Raw genomic sequence first — 22,941 nt, 5'->3', positions numbered from 1 at the left:
ATTTGACATTCAATCTGTTAATTAGGTCACATAGATCCAGATTAAGGTAGCAAACAATGATCAGCTTGATCCAAAACTTTCATGGCCCCCAAAAAGTTTTTAATGGTCAACCTTCATTCAAAACTATCTCCTGTAATGTGGTCCACTTGAGATATACCTAATTTTTTGTCTCATAGCATAAAAAGATCTAAAAATATATATGGACGGAATGGATGAAACACATAAATCACGGTGGGGCCCACAGTGCACCGACAATCAGCCATCAGCTGGTGGCAGGTGAAGTAGCCAATCCGTTTCCCCTTTCTCCTTCCTCCCGTCCTCTTCCGCCCTCTCCTTCGAGAAACAGCATCTCTCTCGATCGGAATCTCACTGCTCCAGAACCCTCAAAACCCTAACCCAAGGATCTGTGCCACTCAATGCCAATCTCCTCGCTCTCGATCTTCCGCCACCCCACCACCGTCCTACTTCCTTCCACCTCCCCCCTCTCCGCCGCTCTCCTACGCCATGTCTCTCACCGCCTCCGCTTCTCCGCCACCACAGCGGCCGCTCGTGAGAACCTCGATGTCCCACCTCGAAAACCTAACAAGAACCTCCTCAAGGCCAAAGACTCTGTCAAGGAGCTCTCTTCCCTCTCCCGACTCTCCCCCTCCCAAGCTCGGCCCACTCTCCTTCCATCCCAGGCCATCGGATTGGTGTCCTCGGCCCAGGCCAACTTCATGCGCGTCATCGTTGAGGAATCCTCGATCGAGAACCCGATCGGTGTCGAGCTCCTGTGCGTCGTCCGGGCTGTGCTGAAGAAGATCAGAAGGAGGGTTCTGGTCGGGGACAAGGTCCTGGTTGGGTCCGTCGACTGGGTGGACCGGCGGGGCATGATCGAGGATGTGCTCGAGCGGAAGTTGGAGGTGGCCGATCCACCAGTCGCGAACGTGGACCAACTGCTGGTGCTGTTCTCCATGGACCAGCCGAAGCTCGAGCCGTTCTCGCTCACGCGGTTCTTGGTGGAGGCTGAGTCGACAGGGATACCGCTCACTCTCGGACTGAATAAAGTGGAGCTTGTCGAGGAAGAGGTTCGAATGGCTTGTTAATTGAATTGGAGTTGTGTTATGTGTTTCTTCCTTTGAAAAATTGTAGGGTTTGGTAGTCTTGACAATGGTCTGGACTCCGGACGGTTTATCTAAATGGCCCCATTGTTGATGGTCCTTAGCCTGAAAATGGCATCCATCAGATGATCCAAACAGATACATATATATAGGTGGTCTGCAATTGGAAGACCAAAAGCAATAATGTCTGCAAATTGGAAAATTAAACAGGCAGGAATACTCCAATTGGATGGCTAGAGTTACTCATTGGGTCGGATTTTTTTTACTCATTGCCCAACTGGTGAGTCCTGCTGAATGAATGGTCCAGATAATTGTACTTGTTAGATTGGCCCCTGGAATGAATGGTCTGGATTATTGTACCTTGACTCTGTACGGTTACATGTGGTTCCTGTGTTAAAATGGTGTATGCTAGCTTCCCATCAAAACTGTACACATGGCACATGCACGAACTATCTATTGGCGGGCCTCACTGGGTATGGGATGGCTCAGAAGATGAACTGATTGGTGGCCTGCAAATGTATGGTGGAAATGAACAAAATGCAAGGGTAGATGTCTTCTAACAGTCAGAGCATCTATTCAGCAAATGATCCATCCAGTCAATTGCAGTCATGCAAAATCCTCAAGATATACACTTGTCTATGAGGGACCATCCTATGAACTAATCAGTCCATAGAGGGTATTTAACACAAGGGGCAGGCCTCAACAAACTGATGTGGGAACCCCTAACCTCCATAAGATTTAGTGACTTAGGATGCATGTACCTAATCTTATCCACTGAACTCAGGTTATAAAGAGCATTCTCGGTTGTCAGACCTCAGATCACACTCATGCCCCTTAACAAGAATCATATATGTGAGTTTCAAGGTATTTCCTCTCATTTTACTATCAGAAATCAATCTCAAAGCGTGATCGAGTGTAAAGGTGCAGAAACTGTAACATGTGGGATTTGCTCTCTTGACGAAGTGCTCCAGAATTGTGGTGGGGATTAGCTTGTTGGCTCACAAGGATTATTATTATTATTTTTAAAGGATTAACTGATCACTTTATTGAGAGGGTGCCAAAAAAGCGCAAAGAATTACATCCATAGATAAAGAAAAATTAGAGTCTTATAATGAACTTATACAATAAGCCCATTCAACAACAAAACCATTGACTTTGGGGATAATTTTCCCTTCTTTGGAAGCCTCATCCTGAAAACATCTACCATTTCTTTCCCCCCAAATGGCCCAAAGAATGGCTAGCAAAGCCTACTGCCAAAGATCCTGGATTATTCTCTCAAAGATAATGCAATGCTACATAAGGAGAAGCTCCTCGAGTGTTTCTGGCATAGACCAAGAGATGCCGAACAGACCAAGAATAGAATACCAAATCCGACTAGCATACGGACAATGAACAAAGTGATGATTAACTGTGTCTGCGTCCGTCTTCCACATTATACATATTTTCGGGAGAATCATGCCCCTCTTTTGAAGGTTGTCAATGGTAAGTATCTTTCCTCCTCCAACGAGCCAACTGAAAGCTGCTACTTTTTGTTGGTATGTAAGTTGGGTAAGTTTGGTTAGCTTGCAAGATGACAGGAGCTGTTCTACAACTGCTAGGGACTTGTTTGATTCTTACAACTTGTGAAAACTTGGAAAATGTGTATCATCATTATTAAATGTCTCAACAAGGTAGTAATCTATGAGATGGTACAGTTGAACATAAGGCTGCAGCATCTGTATTTGTTAAGCTAGTTAAATCTGGAAAGCTATGATCCCCCTTGTTTATTTTTCTTAGGATGCCTTTGTTTGTACAACAGAGCCATTATATTCCTATCTTTTACATCTGGAACTTGAATGTGATTTTGTTTTTAATGCAGACACTGTTGGCTTGGAAAGCAAGGCTGCGTGCTTGGGGCTACGAACCACTCTTTTGCAGTGTTGATTCCAAATATGGATTGAATACCCTAGTGGACACCCTGAAAGAACAAACAACTGTGATTGTAGGTCCAAGTGGTGTTGGGAAGTCCAGCCTGATCAACGCGTTGAGAAGCAATCAGCCTGTTTCTGATGAGTGGCTTGAGCAGGTGTGTGTGTGTTCTCAACTCTTTTATATTTCCATGGTTTCAACCAATTTCTGCATCATACCTGTCTTTTTGGTCATTTGAATCTGCCTCAAGTACCTCCTCTTTTACCATGGACATATATACCAGGCTAGTAAGCATTCTTTCACTGTAAATATGATTAAGATTTAAGTTTAAATTACTAGTCTTTTGGGTTTCTTTTCAGCTTAGCCCGAGATAGGCCAACTCCATAGCAGATACTCTTAGGAAGGTCTCTCTAGATCAGCCGTTTGCATTGGAAATCTGGAACCTCTTTTTCCATTGCCTTAATGTATAAGAGCTCCCCTTATATCTTTTTAATAAATCTTTTTTTTTTTTTTTTTTTCCTTAAAAAGCACTCTGTATAAGATTATTATTTGGGAGCACACATGGTATTGATGTAACCTTATAGCCATTTTGGAATGGAAATGCTGTAAGGAAACACAAACCACTGTAATTTTTTGTTTAGGATCCAGTGTCCGTCCAAGACCATTTAGCAAGTGGTATCAACTAATGAACCCTTCCTTAGTGGTCTTGCACAATGAATCTTGGCCATCTAATTGGTGGACCATCTATTGGATAAGTCAGCCAAAAAATGCTGCTGGTTGGAAAGTAATATCTTTTCAAGCCATCACCAAATTTGGGTGGTCATTGGTCAAGGAAAGCTTAGACCAGTGCTCTGGTAAAAAAAAAGTTTGAAGGGAAATGCCATAAGGAAACACAAACCACCGTAATTTTTTGTTTAGGATCCAGTGTCTGTCCAAGACCATTTAGCAAGTGGTATCAACTAATGAACCCTTGCTTATTGCTCTTGGACAATGAATCTTGGCCATCTAATTGGTGGACCATCTATTGGATAAGTCATAGCCAAAAAATGCTGCTGGTTGGAAGGTAATATCTTTTCAAGCCATCACCCAATTTGGGTGGTCATTGGTCAAGGAAAGCTTAGACCAGTGCTCTGGTAGATAAAAAAGTTTGAAGGGTTAAAAACTGCAACTTTCCACCTTTAGCCTCATCCATGAGGTAGCCAATCTGTTGGGCAGTTTGGATTGAATAACCAAATTGGCATTCACAACAATGATAGGGTTGTACTTGATGGGGAAACTTGATACAGCCACGTTACATTTGTAGGATATATTTCTCTATCTTAAGATTGGATAGTGGTTATGATGCATTATGAAATTCCTTTTGCTCATTCACCATTTTCAGAGTGAAGTCAGAAAGTGGTTTGAAGATCAGCGTGTTGGCGAAGTGTCTATGAGAAGTGGCCGAGGAAAGCACACTACACGTCATGTTTCTTTGCTTCCGCTCACCGGGGGAGGATATCTTGCTGATACTCCAGGATTTAACCAGCCTAGTCTGATTAAAGTGACAAAGAGATCTCTTGCCCATATGTTTCCAGAGGTTTGTGCTGTAATTTGCATAGAGGAGTGCTACTTGCAAGTTGCAACCAAATTTTTTATTTTATTTTATTTTATTTTTATAGAGTGGAATGCTCCTTGCAAGTGCCCATCTGCAGAGAGGCGAATGACAAGCATTCTTCACGTGCCAATGTTGTTATACGTGTGAGATCTACACGTTTCACCCATCAACCACGAGCCCCCTGGAGAATCTGTCCGAGCCCAATATTCAGGCTAATCCATTCTTCACGCTAGACTTGAATCATCCTTGGATGGAGAAATAGACAATTAAAATGGGATAACCATGGTTCATGCTCATCGTACGTGTATGGCGAGCAGTGTTTTCGCCTTTTGGGCTGGCATAATCTTTGGACTAGGGCACATTAACGATGGAGCTGCCTGATGAATGGCCTTGATCTTGCATGCATGTGCCACATCAAGTGCATCTGGAGCACTTCTTTGGTGGTTGCAGATGGGTGTCTGCAAGCAACTTTCTGCATATTGTTAATTGAAACTGTCAACGCCTAAAAAGTCTGATGTTTTTGTGACTTATACTGTTTCTAATTTAATAATGGCTTATTCAGGTCAGGCAAATGCTCAATGCTAGTGAGCCTTCAAAGTGCTCATTCAATGATTGCCTGCATCTTGGCGAACCAGGATGTTTAGTGAAGGGGGACTGGGAAAGATACCCATACTACCTTCAACTGCTTGATGAGATCAAAATCAGAGAAGAATTCCTATTACGGACGTTAGGAACCAAGAGAGAAAGTGATGTGAGGTATGTTACTGTCTGAATTGCTTTTCAGAAATTCGTTGCTGGGGTGAGAGGCAGTTAAGCGTACATTCTTGATTTAATTTTATGCTTTTTAGCCTTTCTGGTCTGACAAGAACAATACTTTCAATAATTTTCGTGAGACATTACTTCTTCAAATGTGCAGGCTTACTCTAGAGAGTAGGATTTCAAACCATATCCAGCCATTCATCAGTTCAGTTGTGCCCTGCTGTATTCCAAAAAATAGCTTTATCTGATCGCCATGTGGGTCACACATGCATTAAAGGATGGCTAAAAGGAATTGACCAGAGTCCACACTCCATGAACACACATAGCCCACCTAATGACTGGACTTGCCTAATTTTCTACCACAGCACACAAAATGGGGCCTCCATGATCTCACGGCCAAGTGGGGAGACTAGAATAGGTGTTGAGATTTCACGCTCCCTAGTAGCCTCAGGTAGGATCTACTTGTTATTTTGTCTTCATGTAGCAAATGGGAAATGGGATGCTCCTGGAGATGTGGATATAATGGCCATCGTTCCCTCAATGTCCTGTAGGTTGAGTGAGAGGAAACAAGTTGATGAAGAAGAGAGCAGGTGTGGATATGAGAGAAACGAGAGAGTTACTGCTCAACTCTCCTCATGAATACTTTATTTACAATTTATTGGTTACAGAAGGATAATAAATAATTATCATTTGAATTAAAACACATAAAAAATAACTAAAAGATTACACCACAATTATGGTGCTCTGTATGTATGGCACACACAGAGCTGTGTACTCTAACACTCCTCAAGCTGGTGCATGGAGATTAGACATGTCAAGCTTGGCACCATTGATCTTTAAGAGGATGGATGAAGAGGCTTTGGTGAAGATGCACTAACTAATCATCTGAACGAATAAAGGGAGTATGTAGAAGATTGGCAGTTAAACTTTCCCGAATGATGTGGCAATCGACTTCAATATTCTCGGTTCTTTCACTGAATACAAGGTTTGATGCAATCTGTATGGTTATCATAGTGAAGGGGAATATATGAAGATGTAGTGGATCTCATCATGAAGCATGGATTTGACCCATATGAATTCACAAGTTCAATATGCTCAGTTCTTTCATTGAATATAGGGCTTGACGCAATGTGTATGGTTGCTTGATTATCACAATGAAGGGGAATAGATGAAGATGTAGTGAATCTCTTATCTTGAAGCATGGACTTGACTCATATGAATTCACAAGCGCGTGGGCCATGCCACGATAAAAGGCTTCATTAGAAGAGAGAGCAACAACTGATTACTTGCTTTTCCAAGCAACCAAATTTCATCCCACAAACGTGCAATAGCCTCTAGTGGAACGTTAATAAGAGGAAGAACCGGCCTAATCAACATCACAAAAACCGATGATATTCAAGCGACCATGATTAGAATAGAGAGATCACGACTAGAAGCATCCTTAAAATAATCAAATTCGATAGAGAACTTCAAGATGACGATGACAAGGCCTTTGCATAAACTAACTCACAATGCCAACGGGATAAGAGATGTCTGAACGACTAAAACTAAGATATATTAAACTACTCACTAGTTAACGATATATGCCAGGATTATTAATTTCGTTTGATTGGTGCTCATGTAACTTATGATTTACTTCAATTGTTATATCAACTTCACGAGCACCAAGTAAGCTATCTTTAGCAAGGTCTAGTACATACTTGCTTTGGGATAGAAAGATTATGTGCTTTGAGTAACCTCAATCTTATAAATATTTCAGTAGCCCTAAATCGTCCATCCCAATTGGCAATGCCAAAAGCTTCTTAACATTTTCTATCTCAGTTGTGCTTGTGTTAGTTAAAATGGTATCATTAACATATACGACAAGAATTGTCGTGTTACCATCTATGTCTTACAAATACAGAATGGTCGTTTTAAGGAATCATATGTCCAAGATTTTTAAACTAGGTACGAGGAGTTTGTTTAAGAACATACTAAACTCTTTGAAGTTGGCAAACTTTGCCAGATTCCTTAAGCCAAAAGCTGGGAGGAGGAGATGCGGACACACCATAGAGAGAGAGAGGGATTGAGATTTTCTCCTAGGAACCAGTTCTCTGTATATGTAATGAGTAATTATGATTGGTCGTATCGGTCATGTGGTTAAATGCCCTTGAATCAATGATCCAAGATGTCTGAGAAATGTGATTGGCAAATGTACTTAATTGCCCTATTTAGTTACCTACATAAGAGAGGGTTGAAGAGCCGCAATTTGTTGTTGTAGATCATTAATAGCTTTATCCCTTAGGTCACTAATCACTATCATTATTGGCAGAAGACTCTCCTCCAGTAGTGCTCACATTAGCGGAAGCCTTTGATTGAAGGTTCTTTCGGAGAAGATTAAGATGTAGTATCCAACAATGATCCTTTGTATGTCGTCGTTTGCCACAATGAGTTCATCGGAGCTTATCTTTGTCCACATTTCTCCATTTAGTTCCTTGCCGAATTTAGATTTTGTCATCAAGAGTGATCATGCTAGAAGGATAGACTGCGAATTGTTACATCGTTTAGCTACAACATGTATGTAATTATATACGGATTCTAAGTTAAAGATTCTCTTTCAAGAATTTGTGTCTGTTGGGGTTCGAAATCCGAATGAAAGTCAACAAGAAAGTTAAATATTTAAAGTTGTCTCATTTTAATTTTTAAAATCTTAAGTCTAGAATAGTTTTTGACAATTATCCAGCTCTTCTCATTTATGATTCATATTAGCAAAGTACCCTCCTACCCTTCCATCACCATGTTGGAGATTGTTGATCTCGGTGTGAAGTTGATAGAGATGAGCCAAGTCTTCTTGTTGGGAGTACATTTTAGCTACTTTATTCTAGACATCTTTCGCAGATTTTAAGATATAGAGACCATCATTAATTTTGGGTTGCATGGAATTGAGTAATTAGGTTATGCATGACCAATGCATGAAGCCAAATAATGAGTGAGATCAATCAACAAAATTAAATTAATTAATAAAAATCACAAATCATGCTAACATCACCACAAATCTCAAAATTCTAAGAAGAATTTATACATAGTTCAAGGCTAAGTTGTCAAGATTCGTCCTATATGATCATTAAATTCGGAAAATTGGGATCTAATGGATGTAGGGACATCCAAATTGCATAGGGGTTAGGTCTAACTGAAAGAGGAAAACCTAATACTACCTAGGGTTTGCTAAGTCAAGATAAGGGTAAGTCTAGAGTTAAGGAAATTTGGGTAAGAATGAAATTAGGGCCTAATTGCTCCAATTGGATGAGACAATTTTGGGGATTTGGGTTGTAATTAAAAGGAATTAGGATTTTGATGATTGGGTGTTAGGGAGTTAAAGGGAATTAAGGTTCGGAAAATTTGGGGGAATCTGAGAACTTAGGGTTAGGATTTAGGTCTAGGATTAAGAGGGTTTTGATGGGGAATCAAAAGGAAAACAAAATGAGAAAAGGGTGGCTGTATGGACCAGCCCACGTGGTCCACACGTGTGGCCGTACGGTCACACGTGTGAGGCTTGGGCGGCTCGGGTTTGGTCCATTGTGGAAGGGGTTGATGGGAAAGGTCAAGGGGAAAGCAAAGAAGGGGTTTTGAAAGGCTATTGGAGGTTAGGAACAAGAAGAAGATGGAATCTCAACAAAATACCTCAAATGGAGAAGGAAAAAACAATGGTTGATGGTTGGAAGCTTCGCACTCCCGTGGTTGAAGAAGGGCTTCGCACCGATCTTCGTTCCAAATCGCATGGAACAAGTCTTCACATCACATGAAGAAGAAACAAAGAGCGCCTTTGTTGTTTTTTTAGAGAAATTCCTCCTCTGATACGTGCGTAAAGGCGTGCTGTGCGTGATGTAATGTCATCATCATTAGGGTATAACCGGCCAATTTTCACTTTCGCATTCATCATAAGTGGGATCATCAGGTTTGGGCTATTTTTGAGTTTCTATAATGTATCCCAATCTTTTCCGAGCACCACTATGCATTCAGGGCACATGGGACCATTCCAGATAATATGCACCGTCTAGTTTTATGGTAGCAATTGTAAGATTAGGACTATCAATTTGTCCAGATGGAATCTGGTTGTTGTTATTATCTCCAATTATAAATAAAATGAAAATAAGGCCTTAGGAATGACTAGAGATATGTGAAAAATTGAAGAGATTGTTGTTCTTGAGTCAGAAGATAAGTCAAGACAGAGATCTTGTGTCGGATGATGAGTAGGGACTTTGATTTGATGCTGGAAGAGGTAGCCCATGATTACAGTGGGCTCAGAATGGAAGCGGATTGGTTCGGAGTAACTTAGTATCGTAAGTGCATTGAGTAAACTCTGTGGGGCCCACCATGGATGTATGTGTTTTATCCACGCCGTCCATCCATTTTTCCATATCATTTTATGGCATGAATCCAAAATTGAAGCATATCCAAAGCTCAAGTGGACCACACCACGGGAAATAGTGGGGGTAATGACATCCACCGTTGAAACCTTCCTAGGGCCCCCAATCATTGTGTGCCGTAAAGGCCATTACGGGGCCGTAAAGGTAACGGAGGCAACCGTTACATGTTACGGGGTCGTAACGGCCGTAACAGCCGTTATGGAAAAAAATAACCCGTAATTGCTGTTAACGGCATGTTACATCCCCTATAAAGGCCATAATAGCCCCGTAATGATCTATTCCTAAAGGCCATAATAGCCATGTAATGATATATTCCCGGACATATATATGTTTTTCATACTTTTTAATCAACATTACGGGGCATATACAGGTTTTTCGGTGGTTTTTTCAATAAATAAAAAAATAAAAAAGAGAGACCGTAACAGTCGTAATGCCCTGTCTGGTAAAGGTAACAGTGGTGGCCGTTACGGCCACCGTTACCGTTACGGAACACCTTGCCCCCAATGGTGTTTGTTTGTCATCCAACCTGTTCATAAGTTCACAAAGATATTGACGAAGGGAAAACACAGATATCAGCTTCATCCAAAACTTCTGTGGACCCCAAGAAGTTTTCAATGGTAAGTGTTCAATTCACACAGTTTCCTTTGGTGTAGTCCACTTGAGCTTTGTATATGCTTCAATTTTGGGCTCATGCCCTAATGATCTGGAAAACGGATGGACAGTGTGGATAAGACACATACATCACAGTGGGCCCCACAGAGTTTACTCAGTACGCAATCCACTTCCGCTTGGAATGAATTTTTGATACCTGTTGGAGCTCCAGAGAAATTTTCCGGTGACTGTCAGAGGTTCAACAGGGATTTCTGACAACTGTCAAAGGCTTAAAAACCAGATCCGGTGACTATTGACGGTTCTGAATGTATTTATGGTGACTGTTGGAGACTCTAGAGACAGATTTGACAACTGTAAATGGTCCTAAATGAATTTCCGGCAGCTACTGAGGCCCATAAGGGTTTCCAGCGAGTGTTGTAGGGCCACAAGACAGATCTGGCAACTGTCAAGGGCCTGAAAGACTAGATCTGGTCCTTGAATGCTAGATCCGATAGATCTCTTTGTCGAAAACATCAATATGGACTGTTGCTCTTCCATCTCTAAATCCAGTGGGCTGTTACACTTTGGGGAATGGTTAAGGGTCATAAAAACTCATAGAACCATTTGCTGATGATGATGGGTGCATGATTATTCCACTTTCACCAGCGTAAAGGGTTCTGTAAAGCGGCAGAGAGGAAAGGTAGTCCCTCAAAACAGAAAAGACAGGGAAAAAAAAGGAGAACGAGGGATATGGGAGAAGATAGAGGAAGAGGATCAGTTCCTTTCTGATGCCATGTAGGTTTAGTCAGAGAAAACAAGAAGATGAAGGGAGCAGACGCGGAGATGAGAAAGGGGCAGGAGTTGTTGTTCGTCTCTCCTCGTGAGTACTCCATTTATAATCTATTGGTTACAGAAGGATAATGACATAATTATCATTTGTATTAAAACACACCAAAGGTAACTAAAAGATAGATACCACCATTATGGTGCTCTGCACGTACACGCAAAACAGTGTATTCTACCAGTACGGTGCTCTGTATGTAGTACAGAACTGTATACTCTAAAAGGTGCCATCATCAATAGAAACCATGGTATGGGTAAGAATCAAATACCATTGAATTTACATAAATAGTAAAACCAAACAAAGAAAAAAGAAAAAGCAGGATTGTTTCCTCAGCTATGTGAACTCTTGCAGGTACAAGGTGGGGGACATGGGCGTCAGACAAGCAGAGCCACGACTGGAGCTTAAGAAGCACAGGAGACAATCTCGGAAGAGTCTCAATCAATCGATACTAGACGAATTGGATGAGTTGGACGAAGCTGACGACTTTACAGATATTGAAGAACATGCTAGTTGAAGCTTGAGGCTTGAAGATGAAAGGCATGCATGAACAACACTGCTTGGAAGCCTGCTGCGATGTAGAGACTGTAGAGATCGTATCCTCTTACACTGTAAATAGTAAGGTTTTGATAATTTGTTCTGTACAAGCGTATGGTGCTAAAATTGGCTGAAACATGACCATTGCTGATGCTTTTACTGTCTTTCCTATTGGAATGAAAGGTAAAAGACCAGTGCCGCAGAAACTAATCATGATTGTACAGTGATGAAATGTGATATAAGATGCCTTTCAGCGAAGAAATGTGATGTAAGATGCCTCTCTCTTCTTTCTTGTTGGCAAAGTCCAAGGTAAAAATGCATGGACTACTTACATGTCTATCTTAACCCCTTATTTGCTGGACATTTATTGAAGGGTTAGGATTTGCCCATCTGGAATCGGTTGATGTGTGGTCCATCTGAGTGGATCCATTCACATCATCCATTTGGATCACCGAACCGCTAGTGCCACTTGTACAATTCGAAAACCAAAGTACTGTACAAACTCATAGCATGGCATTGGGCAAACCCAAATGTCTGTATATTAGCAACTCTCAGGCATAAAGTTGGCTCTTTTCTTTTTCTTTTTCCACTTTTTTTATGCTTAAAGCCTTACTGTTTATCTCTATATAAAATGCAATTAGCCTTGCTGTTTATCTCTCTCGATATAAATTAAGCTGTACCTCATTTAAAAAACATGGGAGGATTTTTACAAAAAGAAAGGGCATTTAGGGATTATTTTTTGTAAAAAGACAGGTTTTAAAAAACGTACAACTGACTAGCTGTCTGTTTGACTATACTCTTTTTCTCGAGGAGAATGCTGATATTTTGGCAAAGTACAATGGTTCATGGGCACTAAGAAATGATAGTCACAACAGCAAAGATGGGTATGAGCAACCATGGAGATTGGAAAAGAAAATGAGAAGAAACACAGAGGCCACGCTCCCAGCTGCAGGGCATCCTACCCTTTGTGCATCATGGGGACCCATTATTCAAGGTATTCAATCTATCAAGTAGGTGGTGCATGCATGAAAACTACGAATGGTTTGAAAAGAAATACTTTCAATGGTCCAGATTCAATGTAAGTTTGGTGAGTTGAGTCCCCCTGCTTTTGGGTCATTTCACCTCCATGCAATGCATTCAGAGACTGAGACTAGCTTGTAGGATTAGCAAAACTCTCAAATATTAATAGCATTTTTTTTGTTTTGAAAATGATCTCATCCACCATTTGTGCTCATAATGCTGCATCCAAGGTTTGAAAACTCAGAAACAACTCGACTCAGGTGATCCCTCCATCGAGTTGAGTTGAATAACACACCGTCATGATTTTTTGAGCGGCTGACTCAATATTTTTTGAGTTCCCCCTCACAAATTTTCTTATCAAGTCCAAGTGTTTTTTTTTTTTCAAAGTCTTCTATGAATGAATGATTTCTTAGAGCCTTGATGTATCTCATTGGGGCAATTTGGCTGAGCCATTTCTAGCTTCTTCTTCTTCTTTTTCCCCTAAATTTTGAATTGAGTGTTCGGATAGGGAGCAGATCAGATGTTACTTTGGGTAACACGTTAGTAGGTGTTACCCTGACTGTATGGGGCCCACCTTGATGAATGTATTGTATACCAAGCTGTCCATCCGTTTTTCCATCTCGATCCCAGAACTTAAGCAGATGCAAATCTCAGGTGAACCACATCGCTGAAAATTGTAGTGATTGACCATTATAAACATATTGTGGGCCATAAAAGTTTTGGATCTAAGCTGATCTTTGTATTTTCCCTTAATCCGGGTCGGTCTGACCTTATCAACAGGTTGGATGGCAAATAAACATTATGGTGGGCATTCAATCACCACTGTTTCTAATGGTGTGGTCACCTGAAATTTGGATCTGCTTAATTTTTGGGACCACATCCCGAAATGATCTGAAAAAATGGATGGAGAGCATGGATTATATAACACGCTCATCAAGGTGGGCCCCACGATCAGGGTAACACTCGCTAATGTGTTATCCGTGTAACATCTAATCCACTCCGGGTTTGGATAAAAGAATCATTGGTGTGGGATTAGAAATGTCAATTATTATTGATTATTTTTTCAGGTGTTATGGAAACATAAATTTCATTTAGGAATCTTATGTAGATAGTAAGTTTAAAAAAAAATAAAAAATAAAAATAAAAAATAAAAAAAAAATCAGAAATCACATTATCGCTTGGAAATCTAAGTATGAAATAAGTGTAATGATTGCTCTGTAAAAGTTACTATTTCTTTTTGCTATTAAAATAGTAGAAAAAGATTATATCATTGTAAAATCTTTATTATTTTTATTTTTATTATTGAGTTTCTAAGATTTAGCTCTCATCCAAACAAGCACAGAGCCTTGAACGTGAAGGAGTTTCCTCTTTCTTGGTCGCATATGCCAGTTGTTACGAAATGGAGAATGTGTGAGGTCTGACCTTTCCATCAGGTTTGGCACGTGTGCCCGCAAGTGGATGGGCAAGACTCCCACACGCCTGCATTATTAATAAGGTATGCATTATTAATAAGGTATGAGTGGGCCCATCCATGTGATCCGGTCTGTACAGTGGGGTCCGCTAAAGATGCCAAAGCCTAAATATTTGCAACGCTTGGGCATAGAAATTCCTAAAAATGGGGATGGCATCGAATCCTGATCTTGTGGGCCCCACACCAAGTTGGTGTGTTGTGGGGGCTGTGAGTCCTACCGTGGTGTATGCGTTTTATATCCAGGATGTCTCCATCTGTTTTTAGTTTTTACAGCTCATTTTAGGGCATGAACCTAAAAAAAGAACCAGATCCGAAGCTCAAGTGGACCACACCTCAGACTGAATCCCCACCGTTAAAAACTTCTGAGGGGGCCACAAAAGTTTCGGATCAAGCTGATATTTGTCTACGTGGGTTTCCTGCAAAAGACTTTTGCAGGAAGTTCCAGCGCGGGGTGGCTAAGTGGGGCCCACTGTGATGTTTGGGAGAAATCCACCCCGTCTATCCGTTTTGCGAGATCATTTTAGCTACCAAACATAGGGTGGATAAAAAACTTGAGTGTGCCACACTAGAGGAAACAGTGGAGATTTAGTAACTACCGTTGAAACATTCGTGTAGCCACAAAAGCTTCGTATCAGGCTAAATTTTTTGTGATTTCACTTCACCTAAGTGGGAATGACCTTATAAACGGCTTAGATGAGATATAAACATCAAGGTGGATCCCATGAAGGTTTCAATGGTAGGAAACTGTTTCCCCATTTTTCCCTCTAGTAGCTACCGCTTGAGATCAATCTCATAAAAAACGGATGGATGGGGTGAATTTCTCCCAAACACTACGGTGGGCCCCACCTAGCACTGGCGTCAATTAATTTGTGGACCAGGAAGGTAAATGAAGCTTTGAATCTACTTCATTTTCTAATTCATGACCTAATCAACAGGTTGGATGGCAAATAAACGTTTCGAATGGGCCTTGGGAAGGTTTTAATGGTGGGTGTCACTTATCACCACTGTTTCTTGTGGTGTGGTCCGCTTGAGCTTTGAATCTACTTCATATTTTTGAGTTCATGACCTAAAATGAGCTGAAAATACAGATGGACGGTGTGGATATAAAATACATTCATCATGGTGCGGCCCATAGCGCATCACCAACCACCACTGGGAGTGGTGCCTGCCGGCGACACTACCTAATTGTAATCGGTGCCCTCCAATTTCACAAAAGTTCAAGATTTAAAAAATGGTGATGACTCTTAACCATAATTGTAATAGTTATAAGGCAATCCAGACCGTGTAAATCACTGACCCAACTGTGGATTGATCATAGGTGAAAAATGGCACTGAGAAGAAAATTTAAATCATCTGATTTTTCTTCGAATTTGTGACCTTTACCTATGCATTAGATAATCATTAATTGGATGGTTAGGATTGCATTTTTCATGACTGTAATTGCAGTGCCAACAACATTATTCCAATCAATACAGAATGTGTTTTTTGTGACTTGTACACAATATACCTTGCTAGAATGTTTTAACTGGAAACACATTTTGAGTGGTCTTCCAAATGCAACCTTAACCATCCAATCGGTGGCCCACAAATTGACAGTTAGTAATGGAAACATCTATTAATAGTGACAACAACCCACATATAAACAGAAGTAATTCAGATACAATCTACAACCGAGCACCCCTTGAGATAAAATCATGACGCATTAGGGAGTAGAATATTGATAATATATAATAGCATCTACCCTTCTTGCAAAATACACATTTCTGACTTTTCAAACTGACCTTCTAGACTCCAATCCATGGGCTCATCATCCAAACAGTATGTATGATTTCACAGTTGTTTGTCAAGTACAAATTTCGCATTCTAGGCCCATCACCAACATGTGGCTGTCTGTGGTGGGCAATCTGAACCATCCATCTAGCAAGGCTCACTGTCGATACGCCCAAGTCCAAACTTACATTCAATTATCCGATTATGGTTAGATTGCTCAATGGGTGTGATTTCTCAACTATGACACATCATCCACAATGAACCCACCAAATCAGCCTTCCAGAATCAGGATGCAGGTGGAAATTGAGTCAAGCTCAATATAAACTGATTGGCCAAACCATAATGTTATGTTGGGTCAGGTCAGATTGGGTGGGATAGAGTTCGGGTTGGGTTCCGGCTGGACCTCCTCAACCCAAACCCAGGTCAGGTCAAACTTGCGCTGAGGCATTGGGCAACTGATCCTATATATATTAAATATTTCCACCCAACTAGATTTTACATAGGCTAAAACTTTGTTTTGGTAAAGAGTTTTTGGCCAAGATAAAGGGTGGTTTTACCATTGTTTTAAATATCGACGATATCGGCTGATATATTCACCTATGCGATGTGAAATGCACAAGTAGTGTGATATATCCCACATGTTTCATCCAGTGAGCATTTTCAATTTATTTATTTATTTATTATTTTTTAATTTTGTAAATTATTATAAATCTTTTTTTTTTTTCCTTTCATATTATGTATGAAAAATCATAAATTCAAGAAGCTTCGATTTCTAGATTCAGAGGAGATGGCTGAATTGTGGAAAACTAAAAAAAAAAAATCTCAATTTCTCCCAAATCGATTGCAATCTTTGTGTCCAAACATAAATTTAAACATGTAGGTAACCTAATCTAGTAATTCTTCTTTCGTTTTTAAATGTATTATTTGTGTTTCCACACATTTTCTTACATTTATAAATTAAATGAATATACTTCAAATATGCTTGCATCAACTCAATTAGACAAGGCATAGATTACGACTCCATATAAAGAAGACCTATCACGTGCACTTGTTTTTTTTAATATTTTAATTATTAAGTGTATTGATGTCTTTTTTTAAGAATCACTAAAGTTCCATTGAAAAACTCGACCAATTTCCCAATGTTTCTAACAATATCGGTACATTACACAATACAACCGATATATCACATGCGATAATCGATACGTATCCGTATCCTAAGAATGCGATACATAACGCGATACCGATATTTTAAACACTGGTTTTATCCAACAAGAGTTACATTAGGGTTGCGCATTCAATACTTTTGGTTGGGTTGGGCCTCGAGCTAAGTCCTCACGGGGTTATGTTGGCACTGGATTGACCCTACACGACCTGGCCTGTCCGAGTTGCAATCCTAATTCCAGATGAACTAGCCTTAAAAAGTAGTGGATAACTATTAAAACTGCATTAAATTCCAAGCACTAAACACAAATGCTTCATTCCGAAAACTGCAGAAAGGAAAGGAAGAAACAAAAGCCAAATTAAATATTAACATTTGATCCAAGACCTGCTCTAACGACGACGCTTAGAGAACGACCGCCTCGTCTTTGAAATCATGGGTTGTGGCTTTGGATGAGGCTCAGCCTCGACAGGATCCAACCAGTTCAGCAGATGTTGGTTGAAGAATGACCAGTTTGGAACAGTGATTGCCGCTGTCACAATGACGCCAGTGGTGTATATGAGTAACATCACCATGTGCGAGCCAGTGCAGTAGCCAGTGATGAATGCTGATGCAGCAAAGACCACAGGCATGATATACATCAGACGCCGCGATTGCTGCTGGCCTTTCCAATCCATCTATAAATAGAGAAATTTTCAGAAAAGGAAGAATTTCTAGAATTTGGAAGAGAACCTCCTAACTTCTTTTTTGAACACTAAAATTCATTTTTTAAATTTCTCAAAAAGAAGAAGAAGAAGGAAAATCCAAACCACTGTTAGAGCCTCCAATATCAGTCTTTTAAAAGGTTTTCAGTTCAAAAGATGGCAAACCAGAGTTGGTGCCTTGGTGGTGACTTAGCAATTTGCTAATGATATTATTGTCTTTAGTGATGCCTCCATAAAGCAGGTAAAAGTCTCGAGAGGAGAATTTTGATACTCTGGTAGAGTGTGATGGATGACATGCAGGCTCCTAGAAATTGCATACCTGGAATACATGGTATTCAAATCAACTGTCCAAACTGTGGATCCCAGTTTAGATGTATCATTAACCAAAAATTACAATTATGTGATTATTTGGGTATTGTGTGTGTGTACATATATGGAAAAGGTTCTATGCGGTCGAGCTCATGGGAACTTCCCATGAGTTCGAGCTGTGTGGCCCCACCGTGATGTGTGTCAACCATCAACACCGTGCATTTGATGGGTCCCCTTTAAATTATAGGATATCCCAGTAGGGTATTCACCATATCTAAAATCATGTGAAGACATGCCTAAATCTTCCCCTCCCCCCCCCCCCCACACACATATATATAATGCTCCTCTACAAACCATAGCGCAGCGGAGTTATATACTCACTTAATCCAAACCGTAGCTTTCCATGTTTTTCAGATTATTCTTAAGAGAGCCTCCAAAGACTCCCTCTCACTTGTATTTGAGAGTGTCTGAAAGAGAGCCTCCAAGACTCCCTCTCACTCCATGACTCTCTCTCTTTTATTTCATCCTTGATGTGACCAAGTTTTGTGGGGTCCACCATGATGTGTGTGTTATATCCACACAGTTCATCCATTTTATGAGATCATTTTATGGCATGGCTAAAAAGTGAGGCAGATCCAAAGCTCAAGTGGACCACACCACAAAAGGCAGTGTGAATTGAAAACCTACCATTGAAATCTTCTTGGGGCCATGAAGGTTTTGGATCAAGTTTATATTTGTTTTTCCCTTAATCCAGGTCTATGTGACCTTTTGAACAAGTTGGATTGCAAATAAACATCAAAAGTGTGTGTGTAGAGAGAGAGAGAGAGAGAGAGAGAGAGAGAAGATTATGTGATTATCTGACTATTGGATTGGTGGATAGTTTTTGGACAGCTAAAATGAAAAACATCCAAGGTCCTTTTTCAACCTAAAAGTATTCACCATCAGAGGATGGGATTATTAAAACAACCTGATTTTGGGATTGTAAAATAGGTACTATTTTGGCTGGTTTAATTTTAGTTAATGTATGCCACATGTACAATTTCTGAGTGCCTTTGTATTAGGGTGGCAATGGGCAGGGCTGAGATTGTTCCTGGCTAGGCCCTAGAGCCCTAAGCCCTGGAGGGCCAAGCTGGGCTAGGCCCAGGACAGGGCACGGCAGGCGATCAAGTTTGGCCCTACAAGTTAGAGATAAGTTGCGTATGCTACGTGTACAATTGGTTTACAATTCGCGAGTGTGTGTTCATGAATCATCATTTTCCTCCAAAGTTTCAAGGTTTTCTGTGGTCACATTTGTGTCCAATAAGATTATCCATTGGCCAAGCGTCCCCACCAAGGACTTAAATGAGTCTATCAATATATAGTTCCCCAATCTGAATGAAAGCACCCCCTTAAAAATTAAACAAAAAAAAAAAAAAAAAGAACTCCCCAATCTAAGCTAAGGTTTGAACAGTTTACAAGTGCCTACGTATCATTTGCCATGCTCTACAAAAGTATCAAAGTTCTTCATAATAATAATAATAATAATATTATTATTATTAATATATGCTAGTACACAAACTCTACAAGCTATGTCAGTAATGCCTATCCACTATAGAGTATAAACTAGGACAATGGGCCCGGCAGGGTAGGTAGGGCTTGTTATCATTACGCTTGGCCCATCCGGCCTGAACACATACATGGTGGAGGCAAAACATTCACATTGACACATTGTTGAATGAGAAAATCTTCCAAACTCTAGCAGAGTCTGATGGATGGTAAACATTCACTTGTAAATTACTTTCGAAAGTGCATCCACCTAAAAAAAAATAATTTAAACTGTGCATGTTGTGGGTACAAGTCTAGATGTATCATGAACCAAAATTACACTTATTTGATTTTTGGACTTTTTTTAATTTTTTTTTTTACACACCCCCGCACACTCACGCTGGTGGAATTTCACCACCGATGGGTACCTTGACCGGGAGTTGAAACTCCTGAGAGTCTACCACCCGAGCAAGAGTAAGGACCCTGACACGCTGATGGAATTTCACCACCGATTTTTGGACATTTATTGGACAGTTAAAACTAAAAATATCCCATGATCCTATTTCAACAAACAGGTACCAGAGTGACCAATCTAATTTTGGGACCATTACTTAGAAACAGTAAGCCCCATAGTTTCGTCTGTTTAAAATTAGATTATATATGCGTATAATTTCTGAATGCCTGCATATCAAGCATCACACGCAGCCAGAGTATCAAATAACTCCCTTTGTTGAATATCATTCTGCATGGGGAACGGATTCGCTACTCCCCCTGACACCAGCCTTGTGGCTGGTGTTCAGTGGTCTGTGGGCCCCACCATGATGGATGTGTTTCATCCATTCCGTTAATCCATTTTTAAAGATCATTTTGGGCTTAATACTAAAAATAAGGAGGATACAAATAATAGGTGGACCACACCACAGGAAAACAATAGTGATTGGATATCCATCATTTAAATCCTCCTAAGGCCCACTGTACTTTTTATCTGACATTCAATCTGTTGATTAGGTCATAAAGACCCAGATGAAGGGAAAAAACAAAGATCAGCTTGAGACAATACTTTTATGGCCCTCAAAAAGTTTTAAATGGTCAACGTTCATTCAACACTGTTTCCTGTAATGTGGTCCTATTGAGAATAGGATATACCTAATTTTTTCTACTATAAAATGATCTATAAAAATAGATGGACGGAATGGATGAAACACATACATCATGGTGGTGCCCACAGACTACCGAACATCAGCCATTGGCTGGTGGCAGGGGGAGTAGCCAATCCGTTTCCTTCTGCATGTGCACCACGCATCACCCAGTTCCCTGCAATATTATTATATAGTTCCTCCATATGGCGTAAGAATCCAATCGGGAAGAAGAGGAATAAGTACGGCCCCAATGTTTTGGTGATCCAACCCATCGATATTATAGGCCCCGTAATGGATGGCCCATGCACCAAAGGCGAGATATCCTGAGCTTTGATATTTCAAATCGGGATTTTCAACCAATGGGCCATTTGATCAACGGTACTTGGATCGCTGAGCCCTGGGCCTTCTCGTACAAACTGAAAACACGAACTTGCTGTAAGAGTTCTCGGCCCGAGCATTGTCTAACCTCAGGGAGAGAAACCCTAATTTCTGAAAAGCGGAAAAGAACGAGAAGAAGAGAACTAAGAGCGGGTTGAGGACGTGGCTAACTTACCGGGAGTGCGTGCAATACCCCGAACTCTCAGACGACGAATTCCGAAAGAAGAGAAGGACGAGAGCTTTGGACGAGGAAGGCGTGAATTTTATCAATATTTATCGTTTTGCGTGGGGACCCCAGCACCTTGTAGCTACGTGGTGTAAGGGGAAACGGATTGGCTACTCCCCCTGACACCAGCCAATGGCTGATGGTCGTTGCTCTGTGGGCCCCACCATGATGTATGTGTATCATCCATTCCGTCCATCTATTTTTAAAGATCATTTTACAGTATAATAAAAAAAATTACATACATAACAATCTTAAGTAGACCACATTACAGGAAACAGTGTTGAATGAGCATCAACCATTAAAAAACATTTTGGGGCCATAAAAGTTTTGGATCAAGCTGATTTTTGTTGTTTTCCCTTCATCTGGGCCTGTATGACATAATCAACATATTGGATGTCAAATAAATAGTAAATTGGACCTTAGGAGGATTTTAATGGTGGATATCCAATCACTATCGTTTTCATGTGGTGTGGTCCACCTGAGATTTATGTATGCTCATTTTCTGGCTCAAGCCATAAAATTATCTGTAAAACTGTATGAACGGAATGGATGAAACACATACATCATGGTGAGGCCCACATAGCACCGACCACCAGCCACGAGGCTGGCGTCAGGGGGAGTAGCCAATCCGTTTCCGGTGTAAGGATTCTGCGGGGCCTACCGTGATGTATGTATTTTATCCACGCTGTTCATCCGTTTTGCCAGCTCATTTCATGATTTGAAATTAAATCATATTCAAAGATCAAGTGGACCACACTAGAGGAAATAGTATGGATTGAACGGCTACCATTGAAAACTTAATGGGACTACAGAAGTTTTGGATCAAGATGATATTTATGTTTTTCAATTAATATAGGTCTGTGTGAGTTTCATGAACAAGTTGGATGACAAATAAACGTCACTGTGGGCCTCAGGAATATATCAACGGTGGACGTCATTATCCAACTGTTTCCTATGGTGTGGCACACTTGATTTGTATACATTTGTCGATTTTGGACTCATGACCTAAAATGAGCTTTCTAGACGTATCGACGGAGTGGATAAGATACTTACTTTACAGTGGACCCCACGAGTCTTTACAGCACGTAGCTACGTGGTGTCGGGCTTCCCACGCAATCCGCGTCGATAGAGGCATGCCTACGCGCGGCAGCAGATTTCCTTCCAAGCCTTACTGCGCAAGGATTCTGGATGGGACCCATTGCGATGTTTGTGAGAAATCCAACCCGTCCATCCGTTTTTTTTATCTCATTTTAGGACATACTACCAAAATAAGGTGGATCCAATACTCAAATAGGCCACACGAGAGGAAACAGTGGGGATTTAGTGATCACTGTTGAAATATTTATATGGCCACAAAAGTTTTGTATCAGTAAGTTTTTTGTGTTCTCACTTCATCCCAGTAAAAATGATATTATAAACGGTTTGGATGGCATATAAACATCAAGTCGGAGCCTAGGAAGGTTTCAATGGTAGAAATTCCTTCCCCCATTGTTTCATCCTGTATG

General features: G+C 40.6%; 1 protein-coding gene and 2 long non-coding RNA genes across 4 annotated transcripts; 2 read left to right on the top strand and 1 right to left on the bottom strand.

Annotated features, from left to right (window-relative positions):
• The first annotated feature begins 296 nt into the window (after window positions 1–296).
• Window positions 297–12,023, top strand: LOC131239523 (small ribosomal subunit biogenesis GTPase RsgA 1, mitochondrial). Of its 2 annotated transcripts, none has more exons than XM_058237267.1 (5): window positions 297–1,067; window positions 2,959–3,171; window positions 4,390–4,584; window positions 5,165–5,358; window positions 11,554–12,023. In XM_058237267.1, the coding sequence occupies exons 1-5, from the start codon at window positions 417–419 to the stop codon at window positions 11,714–11,716; spliced, it is 1,416 nt and encodes a 471-aa protein (XP_058093250.1). In that variant the 5' UTR covers window positions 297–416; the 3' UTR covers window positions 11,717–12,023. The 2 variants fall into 2 exon arrangements, with proteins under 2 accessions (XP_058093250.1, XP_058093251.1); XM_058237268.1 differs by having other exon boundaries at window positions 299–1,067; window positions 2,959–3,165.
• Window positions 10,270–11,517, top strand: LOC131239525 (uncharacterized). The gene is made up of 2 exons (XR_009168261.1): window positions 10,270–11,221; window positions 11,272–11,517. It is a non-coding gene; the product is annotated as an uncharacterized LOC131239525 (long non-coding RNA).
• A 5,359-nt stretch (window positions 12,024–17,382) lies between the features above and the next one.
• On the bottom strand, window positions 17,383–21,527 carry LOC131239524 (uncharacterized). Its single transcript, XR_009168260.1, has 2 exons — window positions 21,386–21,527; window positions 17,383–17,833 (listed from the first exon to the last, which is right to left on the bottom strand). It is a non-coding gene; the product is annotated as an uncharacterized LOC131239524 (long non-coding RNA).
• Between the last annotated feature and the right edge of the window lie 1,414 nt (window positions 21,528–22,941).

This window comes from Magnolia sinica, chromosome 3 (assembly GCF_029962835.1).
Source record: "Magnolia sinica isolate HGM2019 chromosome 3, MsV1, whole genome shotgun sequence".
Taxonomy (NCBI): Eukaryota; Viridiplantae; Streptophyta; class Magnoliopsida; order Magnoliales; family Magnoliaceae; genus Magnolia; species Magnolia sinica.
This window is presented reverse-complemented; position numbering and strand designations above follow the sequence as displayed.